At 37.4% G+C, this 22,133-nt stretch overlaps 1 protein-coding gene across 11 annotated transcripts in view; it reads left to right on the plus strand.

Moving 5' to 3' along the window:
- The window catches only part of LOC116237891 (leucine zipper protein 2-like), a 169,964-nt gene that overhangs the window by 98,151 nt on the left and 49,680 nt on the right, over positions 1–22,133 (plus strand). For all 11 annotated transcript variants that reach the window (XM_090140241.1, XM_090140240.1, XM_090140243.1 and 8 more), the window contains 2 exons: positions 2,123–2,204; positions 7,620–7,682. In XM_090140241.1, the coding sequence (XP_089996367.1) occupies positions 2,123–2,204; positions 7,620–7,682 (145 nt within the window). The remainder of the gene's footprint in view (positions 1–2,122; positions 2,205–7,619; positions 7,683–22,133) is intronic.

The raw sequence follows: 22,133 nt of genomic DNA on the forward strand, positions 1-22,133 counted from the left end.
TATCTCATATTTTTCTCTGGAAACAAAGAAATAGTAATCTACGCTATTACTAGAAATACACAACTTAAATCTCTCAGTCTTCCTACTGCTGATACTGTGTTTAGTAGAAGCACACATGAAAATGTGAGATGGCTTGTGGCAAGATCCTTCAGTTCTTAAAACAAAGCAAGTTGGAGCCGTAAGAAAACACTACAGATCTTCTCAATTTTGCTTCCATGGAGAAGCATTGAATAGATAAGAGTCTTTCAGATATTCCATATAAATCTATTAAATGATTAAAGAATTTGTTCAGCTAATACAGTATTTAAACAATTACATGTTACATGGCTATAATGAAAGCATCATAGCTATTCTTGCCATGCGATGTGTCCTTCATATATGATCCTGGTTTTGCAATGGTAGATTGTTGTGTAACTTATATAGAATAGTAATGTTAATTGTTTAAAACCATTATTTAATAATTAAAAGTATATTCAGTAAATAGGTTTTCCCAGTTGCAGATAGGAAAACAAAGTCTGCTAAAGGAAAATTGTATTTCTTAGTTGTATAATAAAATGTATTTTCCTGATATCTTTCTTAAATCTCTCCTTGAAGTCTCTTAAGGTCTACCTAAAAGCAAATGTGGACTTTTAAGTGTATCAAACACTAAGTATTCTGCACAACAGTAATTCTCAGAGGCTGACCCTGGAGAGATACAGTATGCAGCGTAAGACCAAGCAGCCTTCACCCTCCTGCACAAAATAAAAGGTTTTTACGATAGGCTCCAAAAAAATGCCTTGGATCTACTGTGGGCTCTTGATGGCCATTTACAGGCTCTCACTTTTACTTTGAGAGCTATGGAAGTGCAGTATGAGAAGCCACTGTTAACAATATAAATCCCCCTCATAGAATGTTCTTTGCCAGCAGATTCAGGTTATGCTTGTTCAGCAAGTGAAGAGTGATGAACTTGATACTGTTCTGCTTAAATCTATTGTACTTGATCTACAATCCAAAATATATCATGACTTGGTTGTACAAATGTGAGCTGCACTTGGTCTGTGAGCACCACTTTGATTATGCTCTGCAGTGATGGGCAATAAAGTTTGGAGTGCTAGAATCTCAGCTTGTGTAAATTAATGTAGCCCTTCTGATTTCATGTTAGATTTTTGTTGTTGTTGTTGCTTTAGTGTGAGTTTACTTTGGCAAGTATAATTTGGTCACTTAGTGTGATATCTCAAGGTTAGTTATTTTATGCACTGTTGGCGTTTCAGAATGGTTGCACTTGTGTATGCAATAATAGAGCTGGTCTGTGCTGATGATGCATTGGTTTCATGCTGCTCGGTCTCTATTTTAGATCAGTCTGCTTGTACAGCATTCTCCAAACGGTGAACATAAAAGAGCTATGAAATAAGGAAAAAAAAAAAAAAAGATGATTCAGCAGCTCACAGTTTCTGTTCTTGTACAAGCCAGGTGCCTTCCACTCCAGACTGATTTTCATTGGGTTAAATTATCATCTGAATGTAAAGTCAATTCTGCGCTGCTCCTTATTCATGAAAGTTTATTGATGCAAGCAACAGCCCTGAAAATGCTCTGCAAATGTTACGAAATTTGTCAGTCTTGTACTCTGCAGCAGTTCCAAAATGTGTCACCAGTGGGTAAAAGAGATGACCAGAAGATCTCAGCCTGCTTTAATCACCTTGGAGAAACTCTGATTGCATTAGTAGTGCAAAAATATCTTGAATCCACTACTGCCCGATCCAAACTATTACTTCTTCTTGTCCAGTTGTACTCCAGCATCTTCTATTGGCTTTCCTGTTGTTTCTTTCTAAAACGAGTTGTTCTTGATAGTAGTGTATCTCCAAGTCCACTTCCCTTGCTTTTATTGTACCAATTCCTTTTTCTAGAGACTACACGCTGGCAGATGTTTTGCACAACAGGACATTTGATAAATGTAAAATATATCTAATTTACATCACGAACAAATTTTTGTCTTGTACTGGCACTATAGTTCATGAGGTCATTTTAATTTTATTAGCAAGACACTTAGTAAATACGTTATCTGTCACTCTTCTCTGGAAACTGAAGAATGGTTTTGTAATGGACTCTTGGGATGAAGTTTATGTTTTGTTTTTTCAATGCCTAGGGAAGAAATGAAATCTCTTCAGGAGGCCTTTCAAAAGCAGCTTAATGAGGCAGCTGAGAAGGCAGAAAAGCAGCAAGCTACTGTGAGTGAGTCTGTCCCTCTTCCTTTTTTTTTTTTTTTTTTTCTGTCTTTTTTAAAAATCCTCTTTGCCTGAGTTTTTTGCATTATCTCAGATGTCTTTACATGTTAAAACAAAACCTAAGATTTCAGATATGTATTAGTACTCCGTAAGGTTCAGATAAAGGAGGTGCATAAAATTGGTATGTTGCAGAAAATGCGGATGTTTTTCCACTAGTTTCTATGAGATGTAGGTGTGTGTATCCAGCATCTTGGAGATTTGGACCCAAGTCCTTATGCCTTATGAGGTTACGTTTGTGGACCTCTTGTCTCATCTATACCAAAGCACATTGTCATACTGCGACTGACTTTTTTTCTTAATCGCTACTAATTTTCAGCATGAAAAAAGTAAGAAAAAGCTGAGTCTTGGCAACACTAGATCTCATTATCACTATAGGAAGGTATAAATTCAAGGCACAAACAGCCAAATTTTGTTATTGCAGGGAAAGAAAAAATCATTCTTTGTTTAGTTCTAGGATATAAATATGAAAGTGGTTGTCAGTGGTTTACGGGCTGGTTCGGCCCAGTTCCGTGACTAGCGGGGCGGAGGGATTTTGCAAAATCCACACCTCCGGAAAAGGGAACAGGGGACTCCAAAATAATTGAAAACAGCAGCAACGATCTGAGGTGAAACAAACTAATTTACTAAATATATTATCAGAATGCAAGATAACACACTGTAATACAATATAATTAAAATCGAAGCTAATAAATCAAATATAATGAGAGAGAGAATGTCCGAAAGGTGGGTAGGCCTCACCACATCGCTGAGGTGAGATGAGCAGCAGGGAGATGGGAGGAGAGCGGACAAAGAAGAGCGGACGAAGAAGAGCATCAGGTGACCTTGCCAGGAGTTCTATCTCCTCTCTGTGACTACAAAGTCCCCTGGGGAACGTAGTTCTCCTTCTCTTCTGGGCAGGTATCCAGAACTTGAGCATTAACAGTTCAACTCCCAGTGCCCCACGTGATGTTATGATGTGGAATACCGAAAACCAAAAATCACAAAACCATGACAGTGGTCCATTGTTGTTCAGTGGTAATTTTATAACACAAATATTGCTGAGCATTAATCAACTAGATAATTTTGGGGAATTTATTTAAACCTCAAGTGTTCTGTGATTCTTAACAGGGTTTGTGGATATATTTTTTAGTTTCATATTTTGTAATTGATGGCTTATTTAGTAATGTTTTACCAGTTCTCAGGCTCACAGTACAAGGGTACTTGTATGTATGTAATAATAAGTAATTTAGCAAATATTCAGAAATGCCTTGATGTGATTTCTGTGTGGCTTTCAGTCCTTCGTGAAAAAGAGATGAGTTCATTATTTTAGTTATTATTTCAATTATTTAATGTTAAGGAATTAAAGACATTCCCTCTGAAATCAATGGATATATCTACAGTGTGCATAGTAAGAGATCTTTGTTCCAATTTGTGGACCAGGTTGACCCAGAGTAGATAGTCGTGACATCTAAACTACGTGCTAGGTGCTTAAAGTAGAATACCACATTACGCTACAGTAATGTTCCTCCACAGCATATAATTACTGGATTATTAGTACTTGTAGGCTTCTCTAGAGAATAAAAGCCCTCATCTAGTCTTGAGGGGAAAGAAATAAGCAAGCAGTATTCTGACCAAACCTGAAAAGAATGAGGTATATTTTGAATCTTCTTCAATAGTTTGAGCAGAGTATATATAGAAAAAAAAAAAATCTACACTTCTTTGAAGATGTTTTGGACTGTAAACAGATATATCACTCTGAAATGAAAGATTAGGGCCTGATCCTCTCCGTTACAAATTCAAAACATGCTGTTCCAAAGTTGTCTTCGTCTTTCTCCAGATGCACTGATACATTCTCATTAGCTGTGGTGACACACCAAATTCTAGCCCACACCAAATTAAATATGGAAAACATGTTATTTAATTTTTATATTACTGTTTGTTACTCAAGATTATCTTGGCTGTGGTAAAATAAATATCAGCTGAGGTGAAGAGATTATTGGCTTTATTCTTTGCCATGCAGCACTGTTTTTTTTTAACTTGAGAAATGGTGCTTTGCATAAATTCAGCCCCTACTATAATACTTCTGGGAGAGCACAAATCCATTACAGAAAATTAAACAAGAAACAAATAACAACAAACCCCCCTGAGTTTATAATAGAACTTAAAGTAGAGGGTTGTCATCTGGTTAGATAGCGTATGGGAACTGCTGAATCATGGCCTGGACCTCTGATTGACCTGAGGCAAGCAATAAGTCAGCCACAGGAGCACAGGTAAAAGTAATTCATCTGTGCTACCAGAAGGGGTGGAGCCTGGCTCCACCTCTCCTTGATCCCATTTAAGTGATTTAAGTGCTGACTGCTACTCAGGAAGAATCTCTTTTTTTTTTTTTTTTAATAATATATATATATATATATAAAATATAAACTCTTCGATATTAAAGAAGCCAAGGACATTAGGACAGCTAAAAAGTTGCTGTTCTGTGGATTTTCCGAGGTAGTGATAGGGCTCAGTGGACAACTCCTGAAGCTGTTTTGAGGCTGAAAGGAGAGGTTCAGTCTTGAGGAACCACAAAGACATTCCTGTCCTTGACAGTTTCAGTCATGCTGAGGACAGACTGGCGGTCCTCAGTGAGAGTGACTCTTTCCCTTTCTAGGTCCTTTGTCATCTGTATTTGTAGCACCAACGTACAAAGAGCGTCAGTCTATCTTGGGATGAGTTATATGGCAGAATGATAAATTCATACCTCTTGTTCTAACTGCTCTGTGCAAGATGATTAAAAGTGCAGAGGAAAACTATTTTGATGAGGATGGCTTGAATTTTTCAATGGCCCTGTGTTGCAAAGTTCACGATCAAGTAGTCTTCCAGAAGGCTTGGAATTTGAGGATCTTTTCTGGTCTACTAGCCAGCTCTCAGCAGAACTGTGGATTATTTGTCTGTCCAAAAGTGTTTCTAAAATAAAGTTTGTTAGGAGTATTATAGTGGATTTAGGTGTACAACATGTATATAAAACATTCATGGGAGTATAAGACAATCAGGAATAACCTGCTGTCTTCTTTAGCAATCAGTAAAAGTTGGTAGAACTTTTTAGAACTAAATACCAAAGTAGTAGTTTATAATAGGTTGCTTTGCAGTGAATACGTTTCTTAAAAAAAGTCAAATCATAGCTTTATTTGTATGTGAAAAGGAGCCACTACTTAAAGCTCTTTCCCATTAATTTCAATCACAGTGTGTAGAACCAGCTGGACTGTTTTTTTTTTTTCTAATGAAAATAAGAAATTACCACAGAAACAGGGAGGGGTAGGAAAATAAATAGGGAAAGTAGGGTAGGTAGGCTAAGTTTAGAGTGCCTTTTTCATTTTGTTCCTGCTGCTGTTTTATAAAGCACAGTTTTTAGAAAGAGGCAGTGGTGGAATTGACAGTGTAATTATTGTATGATTTGTCACAATAGAGGAGAAAATACATCTGTGTAAAATCTTTTTTCCTAGTTGCTTAGTGCTTGCTATGAAAACTTAGAATTAAGTAGCTCATTGTGCATGACTTGTTAAAAACTAAGCAAAAATGATATGGTTAATTGGATATCACTAGGACCTTCTTAGTAATAAAACACAAATAGAACATGCAGGATTGAATTGTGAGAAATCTATTGCCAGATCTCTTAGCACCAATAACTCATAAAAAGATGGGATGTCCATTTCATTCTGAAATATATTATTTTTTTATTAATTTACAAGTTACAATTTAAATTTAAGTTCATCTAAGGAATCCTAACAGGCATAAAATGTGTTTAGCTTTGCTTTCAGAAATATTGAACAGGTTGTGGATTATTCTCTCATTTGCTCAAAAGATAGAATATTTCCTGTTTTTATACCTTACTATTCTCTTGGCTTTCAGAGTCAATTCCTATGGTGTAACTTGAAAATTAGATTAAGAAAACTAATACTGAGTATGCTAGAGCTAATGGATATTAACAGTGGTATTACAGATATGCCAGTAAAGGTATTTCAGTCCCATCTTAATCATTCCTGCCTTAGTCCTAAGCAATGTAAAAGGTGTCTGGAGGTAAGCAAATAAGTGTACAGCTGAGCATTGACTGTGCAGTAATAACTTTATGTTGGTATTACTCCATCCTTCCTCCGTGGTGAATAACTAACTATTGTCTGTCTCTTAGAATTAGATCGCAGCCATCTGCTAAAGCATTCTGTATTTCAGTGGGGGAAAATTTAATTTCAGCATTTCAAGGTCACATTCTGCTGTTGAGTAAAGGCTACTGGATGGAAGCTGTTGCCTTTAATAAATGTAATGAGCTCTGAAGCACACAAAGCTCTGCGTACCTTGAGTGTCTGTCTCCAGGAGACAGAAGCAGTGTCCTTGCTTAATATTGCAGAGTTCAGCCTTAGAACACTAATACACTTTCATTATGTGTTTTCATAATTACAGCTAGACAGTAATTAAAGAAAGCCAACACTAGGAAAGAGTTGAATGTCAAACAAGAACAAAAAGTGAGTAGAAAGTGGGAAAGATGTAGAGAGTTTCATAGTTAAATTTTTCAGCTTGTGTGCCTTTGGTAGAAGAGAATTCAAAAGCCCATTCATATATATTACACTATGAGGATTTGGAGGCTGAAAGCAGAATTTGTACACTTGAAAGGGGGTTTGTGCACTGTTGTTATTTGCTTTTTGATTGTACTTCTCAACTTGAAATTCTGAAACAATATTGTAGTCCATTATTATGTTGGGACTGGTTAAAATCATCATGCAAGTTGCTGGCCATATTAACTATCTCTGCCCCAAGCTGATATTTACAAGCAATGTACAGACAGCACAGTCAATAAATTCAGTGCCATATCTTTATCAGTATTTCGTATGTATCCAGATTTAGAGTTGATATGTTTGAAGGAGCATTGACATTCTCCTGAGAGAATTAGGACTAAGGAAAAATAATACTCTAATAAACTACACTGATGGGGAGCATGGATCTGTTCTCATTAGGACTAATAACTGTTAGAAACCTACTGTTAAAAAAAAAATCCTTGGTTCTCTGAAGATCTCCATGGACTTGGTTACAAAGAAAGCTATATCTGCTAGCATGAAAGTCAAATGAGGGGTTTTATGCATAGTGATTTTCTTCCTTCAATTCTAAGTTTCCCAATAAATGTCATGGTATCCACTTGTAGGTCAATCAGGAAACACAAAGTGATGGCCTACACCAATCTGGTTTAACAATAGTTTCCCAAGATAGGTTGTTATTAGGACTGTTTTTGTTGTTGTTGTTGTTGTTTTTTTTTAAGCTATGAATAAGGTTAAAAGAAAAAAAAAAGAGTTTAAGGTGATGTTTAGCTAAGTTTCAGAAACGTGCTCAGTATTTTTGTTCAACTTGTAGATTAATTTTTTGAAGACAGAAATGGAAAGGAAGAGCAGAATGATCCGGGACCTCCAAAACGAGGTAAGAGGGGAGTACTGAAGTGAATCAGTATTACCTGTGACAATGGTGATAACAAATGCTATTCCTACAGAGCACATGAGCCTGCCTCACTTTTCACATCATCTGCAGTCACTGGAATTGTGGAGTTCAAGGCCTATGCCCTGTAGTGTATGCTTATATACTGGTTAATTTTTCTAGATTGTTACCTGATAACAAACACCTCTGCAGCTGATACTGTTGAGTATACTGTCAAATTCCTTCTTACATCACTTTTTGTTTAACCTGATTTTTTTAATAGCTTCTCATGATCTTTTCCTCTCAGCATGTTTTTCTGAATTGTTTCCTTTGATAGTCTTAGGTTTATAGATTCAGTCAGGGCTTTGGGAATTTTGATACACTGTTTTTGAACAGATTCCAGGTATGTTTGGGTTTTTTATTGGTTGTTTGACCATTCCTTTCAGAATTGTTTACTATTTGCCTTTTTATTAACATAGTAGTCTTTCATGAAATTGAATTCTGTATACAGGATCTGTGTGGCTTTTCCTCTTTCGACTCACTAGTACCCTTTATTGTACTTCACTAGCAGTTGCACATAATCTGCCATGAATCACTTCCAAACTCAGTCCAAGAAAACCCATGAGAAGGAAAAACAAAAAGCAACTGTGTAGCTTCTTTTATTCATTGCTGGGTACTGAATGCAGCTTCAGCCTGACTGGGTTCTCTAGGTACTATGCTACAAGAATGTAATGATTTTTCTTAAATAGCTTGTAAAATGCTTGGAGAATGGATAAATGCTCAGGGAAGGTATGTAGGTAATTGATATTCATAAGATCATAAATGCGTGAGGAGTATTTTTTGTCTATACCTCTCTGATATCCTGCCCCATTGTGATTCTCTGTTTTCAGGAAAGTACTTCGACTAGAAAATAGAGAGGATGAATAAGTGTTTTGCGAGTCACTGAGCGAGCAGTTTCTGGGTTTCTGCATTAGTGTTATTTGGGGCATCTGTGTGGTTAGTGCTTCTCAAAAAGCAAAAAGAAATAACATTGAAAATTGAACTTGGAGGTATTATTATGATTAAACTGAAAGTCTTGATTTAGGTGGTAAGGAAAATACACCAGGCAAAACAAACAAATTTCCAGTTTTCTAAAGCCTTCAGTGATGTCTTTTCCATTCTAGCTCACCTGCGTCTTCTCTCCCCTCTTTATGTTCTTCTTGTGTATGATTTGACCAGTCTACAGATGTTCCTAGGATTATTCAGAAAGAACAGAGTCCAATTTGTATTACTCATCTGCTTTTAGGTTATAGCATTAAAAAGGACCTCAATAAATAAATAAATCAAAAAGTTTCACTCGAGAAAAGAGAAAAGGAACTTTCTTTTCTACGGAAACAATTTATGTCTAGATGCTCTAAATGGAACTACAAAACCTTCCAATACTTTGTATGAGTGTTTCAAATTAGATATGGAAGTAAAAGGATTAAGAGTTTGGTAGCAAAGATAGAATCACAGAATTGTGGAGGTCAGAAAGGTCAGAAAGAGATCATTGAGTCCAATGCAATTTATCTGCTTTTTGCTTTTTTTAAATTTGATCAAATTACCTGAAATATTTTCATTTTTATATTGTCATCCTACAAGATGCTCCAAGAGAGGTAAGAACAGATTTTAGGCACTGTTTATTTTGCATATATTTTAGGAGGAAGTACAGAGCAGTACTTGTGATTAAAGAAGAAGTATGGCCCTAGGGTGGCCTGGAAATCAAAAGCTCCAGCATTCTTATTATTTAGGCAACTAAACGTGGCTTTGGAGAAATTTGATTTGAGAGCACTGCATCATCCTTCTGTGCATCAGAAGAGTGTGGGAAAGGAGTTTCACCTTCCGAATAACTAATCCTTAAAAGTCTGTTAAGCTTTCCCAGAATTTCGGTAATTGTTATTGGAGTTTTCAATAAGGACCTCATATTTTGATCATAAAATTAACAAAAAGAATGGAGTGATTTTGATGATACATTGTTTATCTATGCCCTGCTTCCAATCACTGAATATGTTTTTAGTTAATCTGTTTGTAAGTGGATATGGTGTATATTTAATAGATAGTGTTTCTATATAATTTTAAAAGTTCTGTATTCATACAAATGGATAGACACGTAATGTAAATGGAATTCCTTCCACAGCTACTGTTGTCCTTTCTTTCAAATATGCATTTGCCCTCTATTTGTATTGACAAATATTGAATGCAGCAATCTCAGACTCTCTTGTGACTATAAAAATAATTCCCCATTTAGCTCTGTCCTTTCAGTATGTGTCTGACTGCCATTCAGCTTGGCAATTCAGAGATAGGAATAGACAACAGCTTTCCAGCTGAATGTTGCAGCTGTGGTATAGCATATGAGGAGAGGACAGAAAAGGCAATTTTCAGTCTATTCAAGGCTTTAACAGCAAAATTTGCCAACTAAAACAACAAAAATCATCCCTGGTGTGGAAGAAAAAAAAGTGCTGTATGCAGTGTATAGTGACTGTGTCTATAAATTCCTCTTTGTTAGAGGTCTCTTCCTCCAATACCACAAGCAACCTGTAAGGCTTCCAGCAGATATGCACGTGCATATAATTTCCTTGAGACAAATGAGTTAGGATTTTTTTTCCCCAAAATTAATAAACGGTATAATTAGCTATATGGATGAGGTAGCAAAATGCTCTTTGTCTGTATCACATGGATGCTATAGTTGTCTCACTTAGTTAGAATATATGTGTATTTAAAAATGAAGTTCTTAAACAATTTTATTAATGTGATTGGAGAAGATGCAACTACAGTTTCTTGTATTATCTGTGGGCAAGTTCTTTTATTATATCTCTGTGTGTGCCTATATTAAAGTATACTAATCTCTTTACGTATACTATTTACAACAATTCCATGTATTTATTAAGTTGGTACAGTGGTTTATATCAGGCAGTATATTTCTTGGCTGTTTAAGCTGTGATAGAACATGAATTACATACAAGACAAAGTAGTACAGTCAATACAAAGTAAACTAGAAGTTGAAAATGAATTTGACTGTGGCTTCCAGTAATATGTGTTCTTTCTGCTAAGAAGCATAGTTTCAAATAACTACCTTGTAAACAATACTTTTGTTCTATTCATGTATAAATTGTAGTTATAGGTTTAGTGTCGAGTAAATCATCCTAAAGCAGAATTTTCTTTAATCTTTCTGTGCTTAGCTGCACTAATAAAAGGTAAAGTCAAGGCAGTTTGAAGTCCCACCTGAGCTATTGGGAATTTCATGCCCTGCAGGGTGAATTCAATTGAATTGCATTGAATTACGGTGGAGGGAAAAAATGAACTCCTGTAGTAAAGTAGAAATAAAATTTTAAGGCTTTGAGTCTTGACACCATTCTGTAAAGGAGGAATTGTAATTCTGCTCTCTACATACTCTGTAGATAAATTTAACTCTTACCTTGTGAATTTTCTAAGTATAAAAGTCTGTTCCCCTGCAGATGAAAGGTGGGTTAAGCCTTGTTTCCTCTTTGCACACTGTATTGGTTCTACAACTCGGTTGTTCAGTTACAAGAATCAGAGCAGCACTGTCAAGGAAAATGTAAATAAAGTAGAGGTGGCTCTTAGTTCAGTATCTGAGTGAGATATATCTGTAGTGATATAATGTAGTAGCTGTAACAATATTGTATGTATGTAACATATATATTAGGCCAAGCTTTGATTTCTGAAAGTTCTGTTTTCTGGTCTTTAGACCCAAACATGTAGGATGCATTTTTTCAGTAGCTGGTGAATAATAATCAGAATTTTAACGTCAGTTAAGGAGTTATAATGGATCTGCTAAGTCTGGACCTCTCTTTCCCAGAGACAGTCATATTTTATATTTCATTCTTTAAATCTGTGTTCAAGATTTAAGAAATCCTTCCTGTTGAAGGCCAGGTTGGATAGGATCCTGGGCAGCCTGGTCTAGTATTAGATATGGAGGTTGGTGGCCTTGCCTGTGGCAGAAGGATTGGAGCTTGATGATCCTTGAGGTCCCTTCCAACCTGAGCCATTCTTTGATTCTATGAATCTGATTCACAGCCATGAACTTCAAGACATTCAAGCGTAAATATTTAGGTAAAATATCTTTCATCAATATGAAGATGAAAAAATGAGATATGCACATATTACGGCTCTCTTTTCATCCTCTGTTTAGTCATGATGTCTTGGCTGCCTGTTTGGAATTTGTCCCGTATTGTTTTTATGTTGTCTTTTAAATTAGCTGTGGCACTGAAAGTCATACCAGTGTTCTTTTCATAACCTTCTGGAGTCCTTCTGATGTCTTTACTCAGTTTTCCAAGTGCTCTCATTTCTGTTATCCTCCTTCATTAACTCCGAACTTCCAAAATGTTTGCATTCTTTATTTTTGTTGTACTTTTTAGCATCAAGACTGCATAATAGCATTTTTTATCCCTGAAGCTTAATCTTTTTCATTTGTCATTTCTGGCAATATACTATCTTCAGAGAAGAGTCATTTCCCATCTGCGCCTTCATTTCTTTTTGTAGGACATGGTTAACAGTAATTAGAGCTCCTGCTTATTGATACTGCATAACATGATAGCGGTTAAAATAAGCTTTTCTAAAGATCACATTGTTTAGGCCCTTGAGATGTGGGATAATCCATTTCATCTCATTGTTCAGCATGTATGACTGGTATATTTGACATGAACGAATTAGCGAAATTATTTCACTTATTTCAGGAAGGCAGCAACGCATGAAGTATTAGAGACTATCTTGATTAATAGAATTTAAAACAGCTGTATTCTGTCCTTTGCACAGACAGCTCTCAATGATATCCATTGCAGCTTCACCAGGCAATGTGGGCAGCACTGAATCCTAGTTAAAATCTTTGGATCTTGAACTTGTGAAGAGAATTTTGTGAATCTTGGTGTTATCTAGATCACTGCTTTCTTGCATTGGAAGTCTCAAAGGCAAGACAGCTCACAGCCAAACTCTGGAGGACTTTAAGTGTGGATGAAATTTTATGATCAATGTAAAACTCTCCCTGAGGCTAGTGCAAATTTTGCAGAGCAGGAAAAGAAATGTTCTGATCTAATTTATTCATGTTATGCAGACAAGTGGAAAAGTTGGCTTTTAGTGCAGTGATGTTAAAATCACTTTGTGGGAAGATCACTGAAAAGGGGGCAACAATACTATATGTCATTAAAAAAGACATAAAATGTTACTTGATAAATTCAATACCAGACAATTGTTTGTCTGTGAAAACACCACAGAATGCTGAAGAGCATAAGAATTTTTAAGTGTGTGTGTGGCATTAACATACGCTTGGGTTATTTATTTAGAACATTGCTTGATAAAGTTATGAAGCACCTGGAATACAATAATCCTGTCCCAGGATGAGGGTGTTCAGAGGCTAAAAAGCTTTGACTGTAAGATGAGTTAGCAGGAATGCCTCCCTCACAGTTATAAATAGATTTCCATGAAAGTCAGTAGGAAGTCAGAGGAAAGACAAAACAGCAGAAGAAACCTAAATTAATCAAGCTGTGGTGTAATATACAGAAATTCCTTTTGATTTGGAGGGAGAATCACAAAACCAAAGAGTTGCAGGGATTGGAAGGGACCTCAAGAGATCGTGGAGTCCAAACCCCCTGCTGAAGCAGGTACCCTGCAATAGGTTGCACAGGTAAGCATTCAGACAGATCTTGAATATCTCATAGAAGGAGACTCCACAACATCTCTGGGCAACCTGTTCCACTGCTGTGTCACCCTTACTGTAAAGAAGTTCTGCATGTTTGTATGGAACTCCCCATACTCAAGTTTTAGGCCATTACTCCTTATCACTGCGCACCACCAAAAAGAGCCTGGCCTCATCCATTTGCCTCCCACCTCCCTTTAGATAAACCTTTATAAATATTTATCAGATCCCCAGGTCTAGGGTTTAGTGTTTGCATTTTCTCTATAATCATGCTGTTGAATACAGATGAGCTTATTTGCTGAGTTTGAGGGAGCAGAAAGTGACTTTGAAAAACAATTTCTGCTATTCAGAGGTTTAAATTAAACTGGACTGCTCTTATTTTGCAGCTTTTAATCTTAATCAATATCAAGTTTGGTTGGAAAATTTCAACTTTTTACTGTGAGGTATTTTTAAACTGAGGTTTGATAGCTTGTGACATGATCAAGATTACAGTCCTCTCCTGAGACTCGTTACACTCTGGTCTTAATTTGATCAAATGAAATGCAATATTTGGGCTGATAATTCCAATTATATAGAGATATTCAAGGAATATGAAATGATAAAAATAACAAAGTACTTGATTGTAATTCAAGGTAGGACTATTCCAGAAAAAAAGCTTCAAATAAAATTCCTCACTTATCACCACAAAGATTATCATCTAAGGGCTAGATCACCTTTCCTATGCAGATAGGCTGAAGGAGGTTGGCTTGTTCAGTCTGGAAAAGAGAATGCTTCAGGGAAACCTCATTGCAGCCTTCCGATTTTTGAAGGGAAATGATAAACAGTAGGGAAATAATCTCTTTACATGGATAGATAGTGACAGGATAAAGGGGAGTGGTTTTAAACTAAAGGAGGAAAGATTTAAATTTGATGTCAGTGGGAAGTTTTTCACTGAGAGGGTGATGAGGTACTGGAACAGGCTGCCTAGAGAGGTTGTGAGTGCTCTGGGGGTGTTTAAGGTCAGGTGCAGTGGGACCCTAGGCAAAATGATCTAGTACTTGATCTAGTGATGGGCAACCCTGCCTGCAGCAGAGGGGTTGGAACCTGATGATCCTTGAGATCTCTTCCAACCCAAGCCACTATATGATTTGGCAGTAATTTTAAGCATAATAAATGCATTGCATTGATTTTACATAGATGTCATTTACGTGTTGATCTTAAGCTTATTTATAACTATAATCTTAAAATAGTTTTCATTAAACTGCTACAAAATGGCTTTACTTTATCCGTTATAATAATTGTCCCCATTTATCATCTATCTATAGGATTTCCTATGCACTGTGTCTTCAGAACTCAATTCCACAGTTTTCGTAAGTGAAAATGTTTTAAGCAACAGCCAGTAATTATTGGATTAGTGTTTTAAAATCATCTAGATTTTTATTTATACCATGCAAAAAGTAACAGATGTGGAAATGCCCATTAAGCAAAATCAAAAGTATTTAAATCAAGTAGATAATGCTAATATTATTCTGTAAGATCATGTCTTCTCTCATCTCAGTATTCCTTTATGAGCTAGGATGTCTAAGTAGTGTTTTGTTCTATCAAATAAATACTTTAGCTCATGTAAGGCTTGTGTAGACTTTTTTTCTTAAAAAAAAAAAAAAAAGAAAAAAGAAAAAACAAGAACAGATGAACAACAAAACAACAACAGAAAACTCTGTCTGATTATTATGGTTCATCAGCCAACCTGTATAGTCATTTAATGTTGTTGTTTGGTAGACACAGAGAAGATGAACCTGATTACCTTGCCAATGTAATTCCCCTGTATTGTCTGCATTAAATCCAGTGCTTGCTATACTGGAGATATCTCAGTTTCTCTGCATTATAGAGTCAGAAAAGAGAATATATTTGAGTAGGCTTTTTTCCTGATTTCCCAATAGTATAATTGGTGCTTTTAAAAATATTCTCATTTGTGCATTACAGTTGTGAGCTTCAGTGTGTTTGTTTTGGCCAGTGCTCAGCCCTTTGCATTTAAACTTCGAGTTTTATGGTACTGAACTTTGAGTCTTAGGAGGAAAGATGTGTGGATTTGGAGCCTCACATTCTCCATTATTTGCAAAAACTGGGCCTAAGGAGATACAGGAAATATTAGCATTTAGGAATGAAATCCATATCCTTCACCAGTTCACTGAATGCTGATCATTCTGGGGTAAAAACTGTAACACACTCTTCCATCCTATAGTGGTGTCAGTATAGGAGACAACTGTCCTATAATGAGGTAGCGGAGTCACCATCCCTGGGGGTGTCCCAGAACCATGGAGATGTGGCACTGAGGGTTGTTGTTAGTGAGCATAGTGGAGGTGGGTTGGGTTGGACTTGATGTTCTTAGTGGTCTTCTCCAACCCTAATGATTCTGTGATTCAATCTGTCATGTTGAAGCAGGCTGGGCATTCACTAAAGTACCAATGGGGAGGTAACTTTCTGAAATCCATTTTTTTGTGTGCTGTCAGTTTAATTTCACAAGTTGATAAAATTTGGCATGTAACTTCAATGTGACAAGCATGTCATTTTTAGCAAAAAAAAAAAAAAAAAAGCAAATGAAGTGATTTGAGAAAGGACTAGTCAAACCCAGAACTGCTGAATATAAGCAGCAATTTAAAGCTTTTCATAAGCTGCTTCTGCAAAGTCCCCCTATCTGTCAAGTACACCTCTACAGCCTTTCCTCCTTTTATTTATTTTTAGGCTTCATGCTGCTCCTTTAAGCATAATTTTGACAACACATTAGAATTAGCTCATTGAATTGGCTCTTCTGACTGTAGCTAGTTACATCTTTTGTGGGCTTGGAGGGTGACTGTTTTTTCTGTAGTTGCAAAAGGAAAAATAGAGTTTCTTGAGCTTTCTGCCATTACAACCAGCAAAAAGCAGATCTAGTTTGATACCTTAAACATGCAGACATTTGCTCAGGTGAAAAAAAACATTGTACATCATTCTCTCTTGATGTAGATTCCAATGACTGTTGCCAACTCCTGTTTTCATAATTTGGGAAAATCTCCAAGTTATTTACATTTGAAAGAGCTAAATGTGTATGTGCAGTTTGTAGTATTTGAGTGGCATTGCCTCCTCCTCATTCTCTGCGCAATGTTTGTTGTGTGAAAAAACATCAGTTCAGTAGTGCTTGGTGTGCTAAGGATTTCATGCATCATAAAATAATACCTAATTTTTATGGTGCTTTAAGCTCAATAAGTGATGTAAAAACTACTCTGTGACTTGAATTAATCATTTATAATCATTAAGTGTCTCACATTTGTTTCCTCTGGAAAGTACTTTATTTCCTTTTAGTCTTCTGGCCTTTTAAATAGAATTAAAAAATGGTTCTGCTATTATTAAAAGGAACAAAATGAAAACTTAATTTTACCTTGACCTTTGGAGCTGCATTCTGTTATTGTTAGTGATGGTTTACAGCATGATTTCTTAGACTAGTTCGTATTTTTGTACAAGCTTGATTACATACATTTTGTTTTGTTCAGTTGGCTTTGAAATAGTGTTTTTCACACTGTAACTCTTACTTGCAGATGTGACAGCATGCTCCATGCTGTAATGGGAAGTACTGTTGGTCTTTGCAACTTTGCAGGACCATATTTCTGGAGAGAATTCAAGATGATTTGCTTAAAGGAAAATGACTTACTGTTTGGTAGGTAGTTGAGATTGAGAAGCATGTCTCATAAAGCTTAAGCCTTTTGTTTTGTATAAATCTAACAAAGGTTTTAAAGCACATAAATGTATTGATTTCATGACTGATGAGTGGATAAGTGTAAATGCTTAGATTCTGTTGTTCTTTTTTTCCTTAATTTATTTTGAATCTTAGGAAGTGGGCTTTGTTTTGTTACAAATACCAGCTACAAACACTAGCTTCGAACAAATACTATTAACAAACCACTAATCCATCTGCAGCTTTACAGCTCTTCTGCTTTCAGACCTCAGAAGGGATGATTCAGCCAGCTCAAGTCCCAGCAGAACTTAGTGAAGTATGTGGTCAATTAGATTTAATTTGATCAGCTGAGCTTTGCATCAGGCTCCCTAAAACACACAAGTGTTTCCTGATTTTCTAACCTGATAAAGCCGTAATACCAGAATTAGCTCTGAGATGGATGTGTGTGCTGCAACTTAGGTGGAAATGGCTCAGTTGGCAGTTCCTCTTCACTGGCCTCATTCACACTGCTGATTGCTTTGTGCCTTACTTTACCCTTTCCTTACTGAAATCTACATCATGATTCTGCTGCCAGTTTTAAAACTCCAAAATGTGACAGCCAGTTCACTTAAGTAAAACAGTGCTTGTGGCCAAACCAACTTGGTCTAAGGAATATGGTTGATAATTAGGATTTATAATTATGGACAACTTTAAGAGTAAGTATCCCCTTTGTTTTCATGAGTTGTTGGCATTCCCAATAACATGAATGGCATGATGAACCTGGTATGCAGTATTCTTAAATCACCTGGCACACTAATTATTGCTCCACACCTTTTGATCTTAGCTTTGTTTTGTATTATGCATGGCTTTTTCACCAAACACCCTGTTGTTGTGTACTTGGTGTGGATAGCCAGCACTCATTCTAGACAAATTAATGAAACCAAATCACAAAAAGCCTTCCCCCAGCATTAAGACTACACCATTGAAGAAGAAGAGATGGGTATTTGTTGTAGGCAATTCCTCCCTACAGGGAACTGAACACCCAATATGCTGAACAGACCATCGTAGAGATGCCGTCTTCTTGGGGCTCAGGTGAGAGATGTCACCAGGAAACTATCTAGCCTGTTACGGCTGTCAAATCACAGTCCCTTACTGTTTTTCCATCTAGGGAGAGATGAAGCAGCTACGTGTGGGTCAGGGGCTATCAAAAGGGACTTTAGGGCCTTGGGAAGATGACTAAAGGAAATAAATGCACAAATCATCTTTTCTTCTCTGTCTCTTGTATTGGGTAAGGACATGGAAACAAATCAAAAGATCATATCTTTAAATACGTGGCTTCATGACATACCATTCCCAGAACTTTTTTTTGACTACCAAATGGCCTACATGGTACTGGGTGTGTGGACACCAGATGGGGTATGCCTTTCTCAAAGGGGGAGGAGGGTCCTTGGAGAAGTGCTAGCGGGGCTCATTGGGAGGGTTTTAAACTAGTTCTGAAGTGGGGTATTGGGGATAGTGAGCCTTCCCATGATAAAGTGTTGAGGTTCAACAAGGCCAAATGCCGGGTCCTGCACTCTGGCCACAACAACCCCAGGCAGTGCTACAGGCTTGGGGCAGAGTGGCTGGAAGACTGTATAGAGGAAATGGACCTGGGGGTACTGACTGATGCTCAACTAAACGTGCGCCAGCAGTGTGCCCAGGTGGCCATGAAGGCCAATGGCATCCTGGCTTGCATCAGAAACAGTGCTGCCAGCAGGAATAGAGAAGTGATTGTCCCCCTGTACTCAGCTCTGGTGAGGCCGCACCTTGAGTACTGTGTCCAGTTTTGGGCCCCTCACTGCAAGAAAGACATTGAGGCCCTGGAGTAGGTCTTCTTAGAAGAAGGACAACAAAGCTGGTGAGGGGTCTGGAGCACAGGCCTTATGAGGAGCAGCTGAAGGAGCTGGGATTTTTCAGTCTGGAGAAGAGGAGGCTCAGGGGAGACCTTATTGCTCTCTATAACTGCCTGAAGGGAGGTTGTAGTGAGCTGGGGGTTGGCCTCTTCTCTTGTGTAACTGGTGATAGGACTGGAGGGAATGGCTTCAAGCTGTACCAGGGGAGATTTAGGCTGGATGTTAGGAAATACTGCTTTTCTGAAAGAGTGGTCAGGCACTGGAATGGACTGCCCAGGGAGGTGGTGGAGTCACCGACCATGGAGGTGTTCAAGGAATGTTTGGATTTTGTGTTGAGGAATATGGTTTAGTGAGAGCTATTGGTGATAGGTGGATGGTTGGACTGGATGATCTTGTAGGTCTTTTCCAACCTTGGTGTTTCTGTGATTCTGTAATTCTGTGAAGGCATAGCTAGATTAGAGGGACAGCGTGCTATTGGGCCTTGAAAGACCCATTGCCTAGAAAGGTGTTGACAGCACTGCAGCACATACAAAATTATGATGATGAGACAGTGACTGCTGGGGAAATTCAAGAGAGATATTTAAAAGTAATTAAGGAGTTATTCTTTAAGGAAATGACAAGACCAGCTCCCCAGCTGAAGTGGCTCTACACCAATGCATACAGCTTGGGAAATAAACAGGGGGTGCTGGACGCTACACTGCTACTAGAAAACAGTGATATAGTTGCCATCATTGAAACCTGGTGGGATGATTGCCACAACTGGAATGTGGCTATCAATGACTACAAGCTGTTCAGAAGGGACAAATTAGAAAGTAGGGGAGGGGATGTTTCTATCTACATCAGAAAAGGAATACAAAGAGAAGAGCTGTCCCTGAAGAATGGTCATATACTGATGCCTTTCTAAAAGGACAGAATATCTGGCAGAATCTCTTCTGATTTTCTAGTTGTTAATAGATCTGGATAGGTTTGTCTTCATTTTGTTACAGGATTTTAGTCCTAAAAAAAAGATGATGTTTTTAAAGCATTTGTGATACTGTTTCAAATGTATAATTCTTAATTTGTTCTACTCCATCAGTATGTAGTGTTTTCCCTCTTAGCTCTGAATCAGCAAGGAATCTAAAGTAAGTACAACTCTGATGCAATTCTACATATCAGTTATCACACCCAGCAGAACATTTTATGTAATGATAATCTCAAGTAGGAATAGAATATAAACATTCCTAATGTACAGTGCTCTGAATATCTTAGTCCAGTCCCACACTGGAGTGGGAGAAGGAGAGAGCTATCTCCTTACTGTGTAGATGTTATTCTACTTTTGCATGAATGTGTTAATGAAGTATACATCAATATAATTGCTATTAAGCCCTTTATGCCTATGTTCTGTCTGACAAAATAACAATCATCATATATCTAGGAAATAGGAAATCTGTTTCTCTTAAGGCATTTTTCCAGTCCTAGAAATACCTTGCCGGTATATAGAGAGTGCCAGTATATAGAGAGTGCACTTCCTTAAGCTGCAGAAAACACAGCCAAATACTTCTTGAGAATATCATTTTATCAAACAGTGTGGTTAACTCCATTTTTGCCATAGTTTATTGACATTTGAAACTGATTTTCTTGCAAAGATTTCAGTAAAGAAAAGAAGATGTTGAAAGTTTCAAGGTCAAGCCTTTGAAAGCAAGGTCTTTTGGGGTTCTGTCTGATGAAGCATTAACTCCTTAGTCTTGCATTGCAGGTACTGGCCATGGTCAAGAGGTGAAATGCATGTTCTGAGCTCTGTTATTAGATTTAGTGGAAGCAGTCTGAAACTTTGTTACAGAACCAATTTGGAACTAAATGTGAGAATTTGAACGTAGAAGAATATGGAGTTGGACAAGGTTTCCCCACGGGAATGATAGTCAGTGTCCCTGGAAGTGTTGAAGAACCCCAGAGATGTGGCACTGAGGGGCATGGTTAGTGGACATGGTGAGGTTGGGTTGGAGTTGGACTTGATCTTGTGAAAACCACTTTGTATCCTTTAAGTGAGGATAGACCCTTTCAGAACAGAGGCAAGAAGTTATTTAATTAGTGTATATTATCTAGGCTTTTGTATTGAGTGGGCACAGAACAATGGAAATGGTGTTTAATTTGTGAATCAATTCAGTAGGACTGCATCACGGTTATCTGTTTCCCAACTGAAAGATACTGTGGTAACTCTAAAACAACAGATGCATGCCTTTCATATTTTTAGATTCCACTTGCAGACTGCTACCTTTAAAAATTTAATATATTGGCTAAAAGTTCTGTAACAACAAGACTCAGGGCACTGCTTCTGAGAATTTACAAGACAGAACCTATTAATATTAAAGCAAACATGAGTGATATGACTCCACTGAGAACACAATACATGTATTCCTTATTCATCTCCTGCCCTACTCCCTTCATATCTATGTCACTTATGTTTTAAGACAGGTGTTGACAATTCTGAGATGCAAATGTGCAAGGATCTAAGATGTGCTTAATGCAGCATTTCACCTCCTGCTGCTGGTACAGCAGGGAAAGGGAGGCTGTATGGCTGAATGTGACCACTGTGACTCTTGTGACTCTCTTCACTCTTGCAGTGAGAGAGAGCCTGGTTCATTCGAAGTCAGAAATGTATTTAGTTTATTTTTGTGGTCAGAATTTTCATTTTTGTCATCTTTATAGAGCTGACAATGGTTTTAGCTTCTTTTCACCCTTCTGTTCACAAATATCAACCTGATATCCCACAGAGCATCTCTGGGGCACTCAGCCAACTTTATCAAAAAAGATCAAAGAGTTGTCAAGGTTCTGCTGTAGATAATACTGCCTGACGTAGGCAGTTACCCCTCATTTCAGATAGACATTCTGTAAAGTGGGATTCCATGTTCAGTGTGCTACTGTGTTTTTAATTGGAACATCTGATGGTTTCCTGGGCAGCCTGATGTAGTCATTGGCAATCCTTGCCCATTGCAGGGGCGGTTGGATGATCTTTGAGGTCCCATCCAACCCAAGCTGTTCCATGAAATGACCTTTTCTTTCCCATAAGGAAAGTCCACTTGAAATGACTGGAAAGGTGTAATTGAAAATTATGTCAGTCCAGTATATATTTCTCTGTATCATTTTCTCATCATGAACTTGTCTTTACTCTGAGATTAGGAAAATAAATGACCCTGGTCTCTTGGAGCTTAAAACCAGAAAACACACTGAATTAAAAAAAAAATTACTTGGCC

The sequence above is a fragment of the Phasianus colchicus genome, chromosome 5 (genome assembly GCF_987193195.1).
Source record: "Phasianus colchicus chromosome 5, bPhaCol1.hap1.1, whole genome shotgun sequence".
In the NCBI taxonomy this organism is placed as follows: Eukaryota; Metazoa; Chordata; class Aves; order Galliformes; family Phasianidae; genus Phasianus; species Phasianus colchicus.